Genomic DNA, 13,098 nt, shown 5'->3' with positions numbered 1-13,098 from the left:
CGAGCGTGGAGCATAAAACGGGAGAACGGTTTTGTTTTTCCGATTTTCGCATCCTCGCTTGATGTACGGGCACATACACACACTATACAGGGTTGATACAGCAGGGCACATAAACACACACAAAAAAGGTAATAGAACGAATTACATGACGGCTAATGAGTTGTTTCTTCATCCTTTCTAGTACGAGCGCTGGACGTGGCCACAAAAAGGAAGTTCTTAGCCAGAAAAAAAGGTATGGCGGGGACGTTTTGGTCAGAATGATTATGCGGATACGGTCGTAACCGCAGCTATGATTATTGTAGGCAACAAAAATGTTTTTTGGAAGCGCAATGCATAAGGATTAGATCGTTCGGGAATTACGAGATTTATATATAGCACATTGGGCCTTATTTACACACTTACTCGCTTGAAAGTGATATATCTCTCGCTAATTGTCACAGATCATTACTTAGTTTATGTAAAAATATGTTAAACAAAATTTTCATGCTTTATTTTATTATTTCTTCTTGAAAGTAATGCTTCAACTTAATAATTGCTTCCCATATTTTTCACAGAATCCTTCATTCCCCCAGACAAGGACATGTGGTGCGAGTGGAGTTTTGATGAAATTTACATCAACCGTACGACCAATTCAATGATTAGTGTTTTTAGCATTACGCCTTCTACTATACCGAGCATTCGAACCCGTTGTCCCTTCATCAACTATTGACCGGCAGCATGACAAGACACTCATTAGACTGCATCGTTTATTATGCTTCACTCGCTCTCGGTTTTTGTGAGGTTGTGATGAAAATTTTTCGGGAAACCCCCCCCCCCTCCCTCCCCCCAACGAGTGCAGTTCCCTGTTTTTCTACTAGCACACTTTGCTGTTGAATACTAAACGGTCGTCCAGACAAGAGTCAGGTTCTGCACTCTGTCCGAAGTTCGAAGCACACATCCTTCCGCCGTCGAGGCAGCGAGGCTGCAAGGCGGACGAGGGGGGTTTGGAAAACATCAACTTGCCCGCCCAACCAGCCTTTTGTCTCGGAGCAGTAAATTATGGTGTCCGGCTTTAGTTTCATCCTTTACCGAAAAGGATCACTCTCCGCCACTCATTTCATAACGATGAATATCTAATGGAGTCCACTGCCGGTGACGTGCAGTTCTAACAAAAACCAAGACCAACCTAAGAAAAGAAAACGCGTGGAGTAGAATAGACTGAACGTTCCAACAACGTTCCCGTGCCCCGTGTGACGAGAAGGAGCGCTTCATTTTGATCAAACGACAAATGACACTGGCACATTGTTTTGGACGCATCGACGAGGAGGGGGGGTCGTTTTTTGTGCGACGAAATGAGAGGAATTTAATTTTGTTTTAATACTCCTGCCCGGCTGCCAGGCTGCCAATGCGTGAGCGGCGGGATTTGATGAGCAGTTTTTGTACGGTGGTTGTCTGCTTTTGTGCTAGTTACTCGGTTCTCTTTATTCAAATCGGACATTTGACGAATGTTACAGTGAAGTTAGCGATGAATGAGTGGAGTTTTGTGTAATGTTTGAAAAACTTATTTTACGCCGGAAGAGGAATTGTGAGTCTTTCGCTTTCATTACGCTAGCGGAACTCAAATGACAATAGCAAATATTGTAAAGGAAATAATTATTTCTAACTAGTTAGTACTGGTGTCTCCATTTTTTTTGGTTTTAATTGACTTAACACATGCTACGCAAAATTAATTTAGAGTTATTTATGCTTGTGCTTAGATCGATTGAGTTATTTGGAGCTAGATAACAATAAACCATTGTTTACAGTGCATTATTAGAACCAAATTCTCTTTATCTCTTTCTCTTCTTCGCCTTACGATCCCTCTTAGGTCATTAGAGGATCCCACGTAGTTGGATCAGTCAGTCCTGTATGAAGACCGGCGCTGTTGTTACCCCCACCATTGGGCCGCCCGAATTCGGTCGATCTAAATTCTTCTTCTTCTTTTATGGCACTGCAACCTCGAAAAGGTTGCACCACTGACCTGCCATATCTGGCCAACTGTGACTTGATTTTACTAGACATGCGGGGGACGCAGTCTGGGTGGGATTTGTTCCCCGGTCCTGCCGCGTGAAGACTCATACCGTAGTCATCTCGGCCACCGGAATACCCCTTCCTAAATTTAGTACTGAGAAAAGGTAGCCAGGAAGTTTATTGTCTCAAGAATGCACGGAACGTCAATGAATCCACTGAGAAGCTTACGTACAAAAATGCACTGGACCTTCATTCGTCTATGTTGGAGGGAAACTACGAATCACTAATATTTTTTTAATCAATGAGAACGGCCTGACCGTATTTCTGATTCACAAATTAGCTACTAATTTAGTTTTACAAATGCTCAACTAACATGAAAATATTAAACTAAACGAGGAATAAAAATGCTTAAATGTTGCGTGGGTTTATTGCTTAAAATATTCGCTTTACAAACCTAGACTATTAACTGCTACATAATTTGTATTATTTATATTGGATAAACACGAAACATTTACTTACTGTTAAAGAGGCCAGCTCTAGCGCCTTGTATGATGTGAAGCTAAGTATATAATTCATCAATCTCTCATTTAAATAGGAACGCCTGGAAACAATTTTAATTTATTGTAAAATATATTTATTTATTTATCAAACCTTCATAATTCATAAAAAAATAAATTTTCATTTAGTTTACTGAGAAGAACAGCAAAGATTATCATTCTCCAATAAAAAATACTTTACTTTCCGTATGACGTTAACTTTTCGTTAGCTGTTTATTAATTTGTACGGACAGGTCAAGTCTATGAGCATAATTTACACAAGCATCATTAAATTTATATTTTTATTATATTTTTTAATGTTTTAACTATTCGCTTATTCAATTATTAAAAAAATAAAACAATGCTTCTACATCAAATTGTTATGAGCAATGCAAAATCGTTTCCTAGGCGTAAAACACCAGGCGTCTCCATTAAATCACAAATTACCACAGTTGATATGAATCCGAAATCATTTGATCTGGAATTAACTACTATTTTCTATTTTAAAACTATTTTAAATTTTTAAAAACTAAATAGTTTTTCACACACAAAGCTTCATTTTATTTGCTTGAATCCTAAAACAACACGAGTAAAATAATTGCAATGCCGATAAATTTTAAAACTTCTTAATTTCAACGGCGACTAACTTAATCTGCAGTTACAAGAAGACCCTAACACCGTAGCTGCCGTTTTCTCCGGAGCTACCGTTTACTCGCTGTTATTACTCCACTCACAACAACCAACCGTACACTAAAGCGATGAGCAACTTTCGTTCAACGATCACCTTACGCAGAAGCATCCCCCATAGACAGTTTCGTTTATTGATCAAACAAGTGTTGTTTATTTTCAGATCTCTTACTAACCTCACCGTCGGGCCTGGTTCTGTTCCCCTTCTGACGAGGCGGATTACTTCTGCCCCCGAGGTGAGGAAGAAAGAGACACTCTGCACAAAAAACAACTCCCAAATGGGGTTTCTTTTGTACGGTGCTGCTTGTGGTTGCCAAAGCGAAGGCAACGCTTGGTACGAACCGGTGGCAGTGACAGTAAATGAGGTCTGCTCCCTTTTTCCCGACTTCAAGGCAATAGCCGAAGGAAGCGGCAAAACGACCACACGATCGCTCGATTAATTGGAACATCTAACGATGGAACTTTCTGCCTCGCTGTGTGGAAACGAACCCCGGGCCTGGTGTGTTTATGCAAAGGCGGCAGAACGATTAAGTAAGTTGTACCTCGTGACCGTGCTAGGGCGAGCGGCTCAGCGGCTTTATACGAGCGAGGAACCTTTTCGCTCGCATGAAACCACCCCAAAAGCGCCCGTAGTGCTGCCGTCTTGTGTGCATGACTTGCCGGGAAATGATGTCGTACTTTTATCTGTGCGTCTTTAACGTAAATGAGTTTTCATTTGTTTTGGCTGAAGGGGCTGAAAAATGCAACCGGGGAACATCCTCCCCTCGTGGAGCTTGACAATTTTAGAGTGTTCCCGGGCCCTTCACTTCAAGGTCAGATGGTGACATGGTGTCACCGCGGGGCGCACACTCGATGTCATAACTTTCCGCTTAATATGACAGCGAAGGGTTATTAGGTTTGTGCTTTGTACATCGGCGAATCGTTGGCCGTTATTGTGTTCTTTCACCTTTCGGGAGGCGAACGTTTTCCACACATACACACAGGCATCAGGCTCCTGGTTCTGTCGCTCAGTGGCAGTATTTGTCGGCGAGGGTAATCAAAAATGGATGTGCCTTCGGGACGGCTTTAAAGCAGGACAATTAAACTGTGGCACTTCTTTTGCCGCCCGGTATCATCGATTGTAAAACGGGGGCGTCCTTTGGCAGTTTGTTGGATAATTGATTAAACTTTTGACAAGTAAAACAATGTTTAAAAAAAGCTTCATGACGCTATAAAAACAGAATCGGATTTGAAAAATAAAAAACATTTGTTTGATAAATATATTTAGACAGTTTTACCGAATGTTTTCACGTTTTATGTTTTATTGAAGTAAAGAAAAAGTGTTTTATTTTAATTGTAAAACATCATAATAAACTGATAAAATAAAATTGGTTAAATAAAAAAAAAGGAAATAAAGAAGAAGAATGCACACCGCAAAAAACATATGGAACGAAAAGTAGGGTAGAAAAGTAGAACAAAAAATAATAAAATGAGTAAAAATGTAAAAAAAGTTTAAATAGTAACAACATGAAAAAGTTTAAAAATAAATAAATAAATTGGAAAGAAACTTAAACTAAAACTCAAAAAGAAAAAGCTAAAGCTTAAAGAATCGTGCAGTAAAAAAGAGTATTAAAGTAATATTGATTAAGGATTTGAAAATGAAAACAAAACACATAACAAAAACAAAAAAACTTAAAAGATAAGAACTAAAATGAAATAGTATGAACTTTACAAAAAAAATCCCTGGAAATAAAATAAATAAAAAAGAAAAAGAAAATAAAGCTAATAATAAAGAAGGAAAAATGGAAAATAAAATACTAAAAAACTAAAATAGAAGTAAAATCTCTCAAAAATCATTTCAAATTAGTTTTGCAGGAATCGAAGATCATAAATGTTGAAAATAAATCACCTATTGCTTCCTTTTCCCTTTTTTGTCCAAATCGCCTTCACTTTCCGCCCACATGTGCCACTATTGGACACTAACAATGGACGGGGCCCAACTACCCAACGAATGCCCAAAAACCGAACCATCCATCCGGCTGACACACATTTTGGCGTGCAGTTTAGTTTGGCGTAGCTCGTTTGATGTTTAGCCGTTCCCGTAGCCCCCGACCCGGGATGGAGCACTTATTGTCGCGAGCACGAACAACCGCCGACCCGAACAATATCGGCACGGAGCATTCTTGGGTGGCTTTGGGCGTTAGGTGGAGCTGGTGGACGGGGAAAACAAACTCTCTTCCATCAAAAGTGAATCGTGTGGCTCATCCAACCGTACCGACTAACGAGCCATTCTCAAAAGCGTGCTCAAAATCCTTTCCCGTCGATTTTTTTTCTTCCGTTTGTTCGTTCGTTCGTTCGACTACGTGTCCCTCGTTGGCCAGCGCTCATCCTTCGTGCCCGGGTGGGTGGAACTATTTGCTGGCTGCAATCGATGCCTCCGACGAGGAATCGAACGACGGGAACGCGGACCGCCAGCATTAGGTGCTGTGACGTTCGGTTCGCTGGGCGAGCGGGCTGATCAGTGGTGAAGATCTTCCGGGCGGGTTCCCGGACACGATTTGATAATGGAGGTAATTCGTTCTGTTGATGGTTAGTTGATAGGACACGGTGTCCACGGACGGGTGATTTCGGTGACTTTGGTGGTGTGTGTTCCCTGTTGTGCTTCCCGTGCAGCGTAATATTAAATGTTTGTCCTGGCCTTGCTTGTAGTTTGTTTTTCCCCTTTTTCCTCGTTGTTTTTCTCCACAGGCAAACCCGGTTGTTGTCCCTCCCCGTGTGACTGGCGCGGGCACTTTTGCTTCCGTGTATCTTCGCTAAACTGACACTGATTAAAACTTTTTTCTCTCCCTCCCCATTTTTTCATGCTTTCCAACCATTTGCGTGGCTTTTGATGGTGACTGGCACGCCACCCCGGGGGTTCGCCAAACGGTGGGCAAACTTTTTGTCACGTCATCGTCCTTCGGCGCTTCGTACACGGTGGATGCCCCGTTTTTTTGCCATACTGGTGACTTAATTAACTCGGGCCCCGCCCGACAGCAACAGCAGCAGCAGCCGCAACAGCCAGTGCAAATGGCCTCCACCAGTCCACAGTCGGGCGGGAGTCCCGGTGGAGCGGTGACAACGACCGCACCACCGGCCGCTCCAGCTTCGACGCGGAAGAAAACGGGCAAGTTCCTCGGGTCGGCACTGAACATCACCAATCGGTACCGGGCGAACAGCAGCAGCCTGAGCAAGGTGAGCCTTGCCATTACCAATCTGAAGGTGATCCAGTGCAATCCAGTGCTACCGCCTCCGATCAGTGCGATGATTGCGTCGGACATACCGCCGATCTGTAAGTTTCTTCCCTCGTACCGGCTCTGCTCCCGCAATCCGTTCAACCGGGAGGCGTGCGAAGCGATACTGCGGGACGCGTTGGACAAATCGTTGCAGGGCGTAGAGTACAGCTCGTACTTTGCGCCCTCGCTCTGTCAACAGATCTGTGAGGATATTAAGGCGCGCGTCAAGGAGCTGAAGTTTGACAGGTGCGTATAGTGTGGTAGTGAAGGGGGACTGAAGTTGTAATATGGTTAAGTGTAGTTGAAGCTGATTGAAGCATTAGAGTGATCATAATCATCATTTTAGTTTGAATTATTTTTAGTTAAATCAGAACGGAAACCACATCACTTCTTGGGGAAGGAGTGCCTTGAATCACTCAAGGATTTCTTATCTTCTTCTACTTTCATGGCAATCTCGATAGTTCTTCGTGAATCATTTTTGAGTTCTTCAACGTAATTTATTCCCCGTAGCTGGATAATCCATTCTGTGTCCTGAGAAATATTCAGGATACCTATTTGATACCGAACCTCTCGTGTTGGGAATCAACTTCGAATAAAAGTCCTGGTTGACCACTAACTAACTCTAGCTTCCAGTTCGAAGTCATTATCATAACAGAAACATCCTTTAAGCGATGTTCTACTTGTCCTGTCATGGATCATTGAAGTATAAACTAAACTTGATCACTGACTGACTTTGAAGCATAGTTTCAAAGAACGGCCGTTGCTCGATTAGGTCGAATCCTTAAGGACGTTCATGGGACCTTTCAAAATTTAGTCCCAAATGAAAGTCCTCTTGATATAGCTTTCAAAGATTTTTTTTTGTGTACTTTTAACATCCCACGCTGACTTAAAACAGCGTCTAAAGATTCGACAATGTATCTCACATGTACTTGCCGGCCATGGTCCATTGCATTAGCTAACGTCAATCTATCGTGTGCTGACACATATGATGTGCAACAATATTTTCCAAAGATACTTCAATTTTCATCCTGCCCGGCCCCGGACAGCAAAAGTGCGTAAGGATGGTGTAAATTTCATCCATTTCCTTGCCTCCTCAACCAACCAAGCACAACAATCCACCGGGACCTCTTCACCAAACCAATCATCCTTCCGCGTCTTCCGGCACTCATTCGGATACCCTACCATACACAGCTTTTCTTTTCCACCCGTATCTCCCTTTTGCCTGTCTTCTGCTATTAACAACTCGAAACCGTTCCATGCTGTCGATTTCGAAGAAAAGGTTCATCACCCGACCTACCCCTGCCAGCCTGCGTGGTGACCTATTTGGCCGATGAGTCTCCGGATGGTAAGGAGCGAGCGAGCGTGTGTGTGTGTGCTGACATTGATTCTCGGGCATTTTCAACCCGAGTGAAAAGGGTTTCGTTTGTGGCAACATCGGCAACATCGGATCTCTGATGACTGAGTGGTCGGATCCTCCTAGTTCGCTGTCTACCGAGACATGCTTTTCATTTTCCATGTTGTACAACATTGTGTGCATTGTACCCGGTACTGGCACAGAGGCCAAAAGAGGTTATTACTACGTACGGTGGGTTTTTGTGCTTGGCAAAATGAAATAACATGTCCGTGGTCATGTTCGAATTGGAAAAGCTGAAGAGCAATACGCAAGGAGGATAGGGAGCGTTTTCCGATGCGGGGTGGGGCAGTTGTTGTTCTTCGGTGGGCTGTTCATTATAATCATCATCAAGTCCGTTGGCTGGGTATGTGTGGGCGCAGAAAGAAATCAAAATTTGTAACGTATGCTTACAAATTCTAAAATTCTAGTTCTTATTTTCTAAGGTACTAGAGTCCTTTTTAGTAATTTAGTTTAGTGGTTTTGCCCTATTCATTTACCTATGACTGATTATCAATACATTATTATGGCTTAAAACTGATATGTTTTTCAACTGATTTTAAGTTTCGATTTCGATTTAATAAATTAATTTATTAATCGATTCGATTAACTGTTTTGTTCATTTCACTGGGCAACAATATTAAGTATTAATTATCATGAAAACCTCACTGTTGTCTTGGCAATATCTCATGCAACTTCTTCTTCTTCCTTGGCACTTTAACCTCGAGAGGTCTCGGTCTGCCATTTCTGGCTTTCTGGCTACTTAATTTTACCCGTAGCAAAGTAGTCAGCCCAACCGTACGGGGAGGCGGTCCCGAATGGGATTTGAACCCCGGCCCTGCCGCCGCGTGAAGACCGTTATCGCCTCGGCCACCGAACCGTCCAATCTCATGCAACACCAATGTGTAAATCATCATGCAAATAAGTTTTTGTCCGGGAGTGCAATATTCCTTTTCGCTGCTTATTTAAAGCAATACAATCACAGCTGTTACTGAGAACACTTAATCCTACGTTGTTTGCAACTGTTCTGGTTATCTAAAAATAAGTTCAAACTGCCAAGTTCATATTTCACGTTAAAAGGCTTTTCATAGCAAAGTATACCAAACGTAAAGCTTCTTTATTCGAGCAAACGGTGTTTGGGAGAGACGATACGGGCCAAATGGCAGTATTTTAGAATAAAAATCAGATCGTAGATTTTGTGACTTATATAAATAATTCGAATGGTTTTGCAACCTATCATAAGCCTAGTTTATGGGGAAAAAATATGAAGAAAGGCAAATCTTACAGTAGATTTGTTGAACTGAAACTGTTAAAGTTAGAATAGTATCCCTCATGATGTACGGTTGTTTGTTGTCCTGAGGTAGATGAGAGGTTCATTGATATAAATAATCGTATTGATTTGATAATTGAGATCCAGTAAAGATATACTCCTTTTACTTCTTTAGCACTACAACCTTCAAAAAGTCTTGGCCTGTCATATCTGGCTTCACCCTTAGCTGGATAGTCAGTTTGTTCACGAGGAGACGATAATCCGATTAAATCCTTTAGTGGCAAGTCCGTTTAACGTAAAACAGTTTTGAAGAGAAAATTTAAGAATATTGGAATTTGGCTGGGTGTTCGTCATAAACCATTACCTGGAAAGGCGTCAAAAGGAGGTGTAGAAATTACTGTTGAACATGGAACACTGTGAACACACCAAAAACAATTCTTAAAGGTTTGAAGAATTGTTTTGGGCTTCTGTATACACAAACTTTCATAGACAGAGCGAACCGGTATGCCAGCCGATAGTGGCAGGACCGGTGATTAAATCCAAATCCCGTCCAGATCTTCTACCTGTACGCAGCAATGGCTTTCCAGCTACAGGTAAAATCAAGTCTAGGAAAGTCAGAAATGGTAGGTTTCTCGAGGATGTAGCGGCAAAGATGACTTCCACATTTAATCAATGATTTTCTAAATAAATCCGCCCACAGTTAAAATCACCTAAATGTCCCTAAACGTCTAATCTAGTTTAATCATGCTCAGCAACGTGACCAACATCTTTGCACAGCTTCAACTTCAAGAGCCTTTCAACTTGCCTTTTAAACATCTTGCAAATGAATTGCCTGTGTGCTGCACTTTGTTCCATACCGTCGTCAGGTATTAAAACAATTTATATGTAATTATAAATCACACCATGCAACGACCCCACAGCGCAGGCACGCTGTTCCAACGCAACGGGACAGAAGCCTTGTTCAAATGAATTGCTGTTTTCATGCACCCCCCACACACACACACACACACACGCTCGTCCTGGTGTCTTGGCAAGGCGTTTAACTAATACGCTTGTCGCTGTCAGCGTTCCATTCAAATGTGGAATTAGTCTCCGGGAAGCGTTTGCCAGGGACCGTCTTCGCCCTGTTCCCACCTCCCAACTCCCAGCGGTATACTAAACAATCCCGTACACGGGCGTGTGTGTGTGTGTATGTGTGATAAAGGTAAGCAGCTTCCCCGCGCTGCCGGTTAGGAGGAAGCATCCCTTTTGTTCCTCCGCTGAAAGTAATATCCATTTTACGTACAAATAAGGCTCGGGGGATCGTTTCGGGGACGATATTGGGTATGATTGATAACACAGCCTAACAGCCACCTGTTTCGCGTCCTCCGTACGTTGCAGGTACAAAATCATCGTCACCGTTACCATCGGCGAACGGTACATGCAGGGACTGAAAGCAATCACCCAGTTCCTGTGGGACCCGGAGAAGGACAGCTATGCCACGTGCATCTACGACGCATCACCGAGTCTGGTTGCTGTCGGGACGATTTACGCCATCTATTTCGATTAGTCTTACTCCCGGGAGCGGCAGCCCGTACCGTACCACGATCCGGTCGACGAGAAAAGACGACACAGACACAGCTTGCCAATTGGGTTGGGGGAGAAGCCGTCATCTATTACTTCGCTTGATGGGCTCGAAGCGAAGTGGGCGCCGCAAGATGGCGATGCAATATCAAACCTCTGAACTGCATACGACAGCGGGACCGGCGAGGGATGTCATCTCGTTCTCTTCGCTGACAGTCGTCCACGCTGCACGGACTCTAGGGCATGTAGAGCGACATAAATGTGCAGCAGCGCAGGCAGCAGCCAAGGAATGAAGTACATTCACACATTTCATCCCGATAATCTGTCATTGTTACATTGCCACGAGTTAGTTCACTGATTTGTGCTTCGATTTGTGATCGCAGGCCCCGCAGGAATCCGACCGGGCGAGGGTTCCATTTTCACTGCAGCTCTTCTGCAGCTAATAATCGAACGAAGCAAAATGAAAACGTAAAACAATACAAATCGTACCATTCATAGCGAACGAGCGATATCGTATGGAAAAATGGATTAATGCAAAGCTTACCGGCAAACATGTGTCTTTAAATCGTTCGTAGAATTGTCGCTATTCCATCGAGCTCAAGTAGTAGCGGTGATTGGTGACGAGCGTGATGAGCGTTATCAGTATCGAAGTGTAGCGTCTGTAGGGTGAAGTGCAAAACGTGACGTAATTGATAACTAATGCCGACCGACGGCAACAAAAAGCAGCTGATCGTAATTGTGTTTGTATTTGCACAGGGTAAGATGAGTCGCTGTCTGGCGCTTCAGAAGAGCTTGTTTGCAACAGTTTGAAGATGGTTTATCGGAAATCCCATTGACGTTGGCTCTAATCAGATTCTAGTGAATGAATGGAATGAGTCTAGAATGAATGCTCTACATAACTTATGAGGAAGAAGAAAAATAATTTTGAAAGTTGAGGTTAGGTTAAGTTTGAGGTTAAGGTTAACTAGAAGCCATTGTTATGCTAAATATTAAGCAAGATTTTTTTATGAAAAGTAAAGCCGATCTTATTGTTAATTATCGAATTTAAGAGAAGTTATTCATAAATCTAAAGTAAAAATAAAATACAAAAAATAAATATCCGTGTCATTTTTAAAAACAAAATAAATTATGCAATAAAAAACTTTGATCGCAAATTTTTTATCTGTTATCTGTGCTGTTATGTAAACAGCAAATTCTGATTAGAATTCATTCATTTTATTCCCCTTTCCCTTTTTTTTTTTAAAGATTCGTGTTTCAAACTGTTTAATGGATTGTCTTATCTGTTGATTGACCATTCTTATCGCTTGATAATGAGTGTTGGCACTGTTCTATCTAACCTCTTCCTTGCTCGTATCTAAGTAAGTAAGTCAAGACGAATCTATCAAACTGTTATGAATTACTTCCGCTTTGAGTTTTTTTGTTATTGGATTCAATCGCATATCGCGGCACCTTTGGCTCTTTGTTCGATTGTTGTAAGCGCTATCTGTGTGTGTAGGAAATGACATCATCTCATTAAGCATTAAGCTGCACAATTGTACTGCTAATCCTGCTGAAGTGGGCGAAAGCTTTTCTAATTAATCGTTTTGTTGTGCAGTTGAACGTTGGAAAGTGGATCTACAATTATTAGTCACGTTGTAAGTGGCACGTCAATGTCAAGAGCGCTCATATGGTTTTACAACGGACGATCAACAGGTTGGCGTGAGTGAACGGTGAGTTACGGTGCGATCGTGCGAACCACGTGACAAGAGTTACCCGGTTGCTCACATCGGTTGCCATGGTAAAATCGACGCCCAAACAGGTTCTTGCATCCATGGGAGCGTTTTGTTTGGTGTGCTGCACAGTGGTTTGTTCGTCTAAAAAGAGCTTTTGAATTACTTTATTTTTAAATTTATCGTTTTCATAAAATCCTCAAAGTTTCTAAGGAATTCCAGTGTAAAAACACAAAGATTTTTTGCGAAAAGACTCTCGAGTCATGATTTGAATTATTCTTATGAATTTTGGTTGCAATTACAGAATAAAAGGTATCGCTTCTGTTTCTAGTTTTAAAATCATTTTATTTCAATTCTGCACAACTTTTAACAAGCTTTTCAATCCATAATTACATTTCCTATTAAAATTGTAAGAATGTAAGATCTCTGGACACCCGTACTTCTGAGCCACCCGTTGCGAAGCATACCGAACAAAACTCTGTAAAGGCCACCGTTGCCACCGAGGTCTGTTGTGGAGCTTTTCGGAGTTACGAGGCCCATTCCTAGCATTCCAATGTTTCTGAGCTGAGTGTCTGTGCAAAGTTCTTTCGTTTGGATGGGGTTGCTTTCATACCTCCCATACCTATTCTTTGCGCCATTATTCCGATTCGTTTTGGTGTTTGGTTTGAAAACATAGGGGAAAAACCCGTTTCTTGGCTGA

The 13,098-nt window shown here is 42.1% G+C and overlaps 1 protein-coding gene across 1 annotated transcript; it reads left to right on the top strand.

The window, feature by feature from the left end:
* Window positions 1–4,784: 4,784 nt before the first annotated feature.
* On the top strand, window positions 4,785–11,767 carry LOC118511256 (tctex1 domain-containing protein 1-like). The gene is made up of 3 exons (XM_036054120.1): window positions 4,785–5,761; window positions 6,228–6,712; window positions 10,507–11,767. The coding sequence occupies exons 1-3, from the start codon at window positions 5,756–5,758 to the stop codon at window positions 10,673–10,675; spliced, it is 660 nt and encodes a 219-aa protein (XP_035910013.1). The 5' UTR covers window positions 4,785–5,755; the 3' UTR covers window positions 10,676–11,767.
* The last annotated feature ends 1,331 nt before the right edge of the window (window positions 11,768–13,098 follow it).

Source organism: Anopheles stephensi, chromosome 3 (assembly GCF_013141755.1).
Source record: "Anopheles stephensi strain Indian chromosome 3, UCI_ANSTEP_V1.0, whole genome shotgun sequence".
NCBI classification, from domain to species: domain Eukaryota; kingdom Metazoa; phylum Arthropoda; class Insecta; order Diptera; family Culicidae; genus Anopheles; species Anopheles stephensi.
This window is presented reverse-complemented; position numbering and strand designations above follow the sequence as displayed.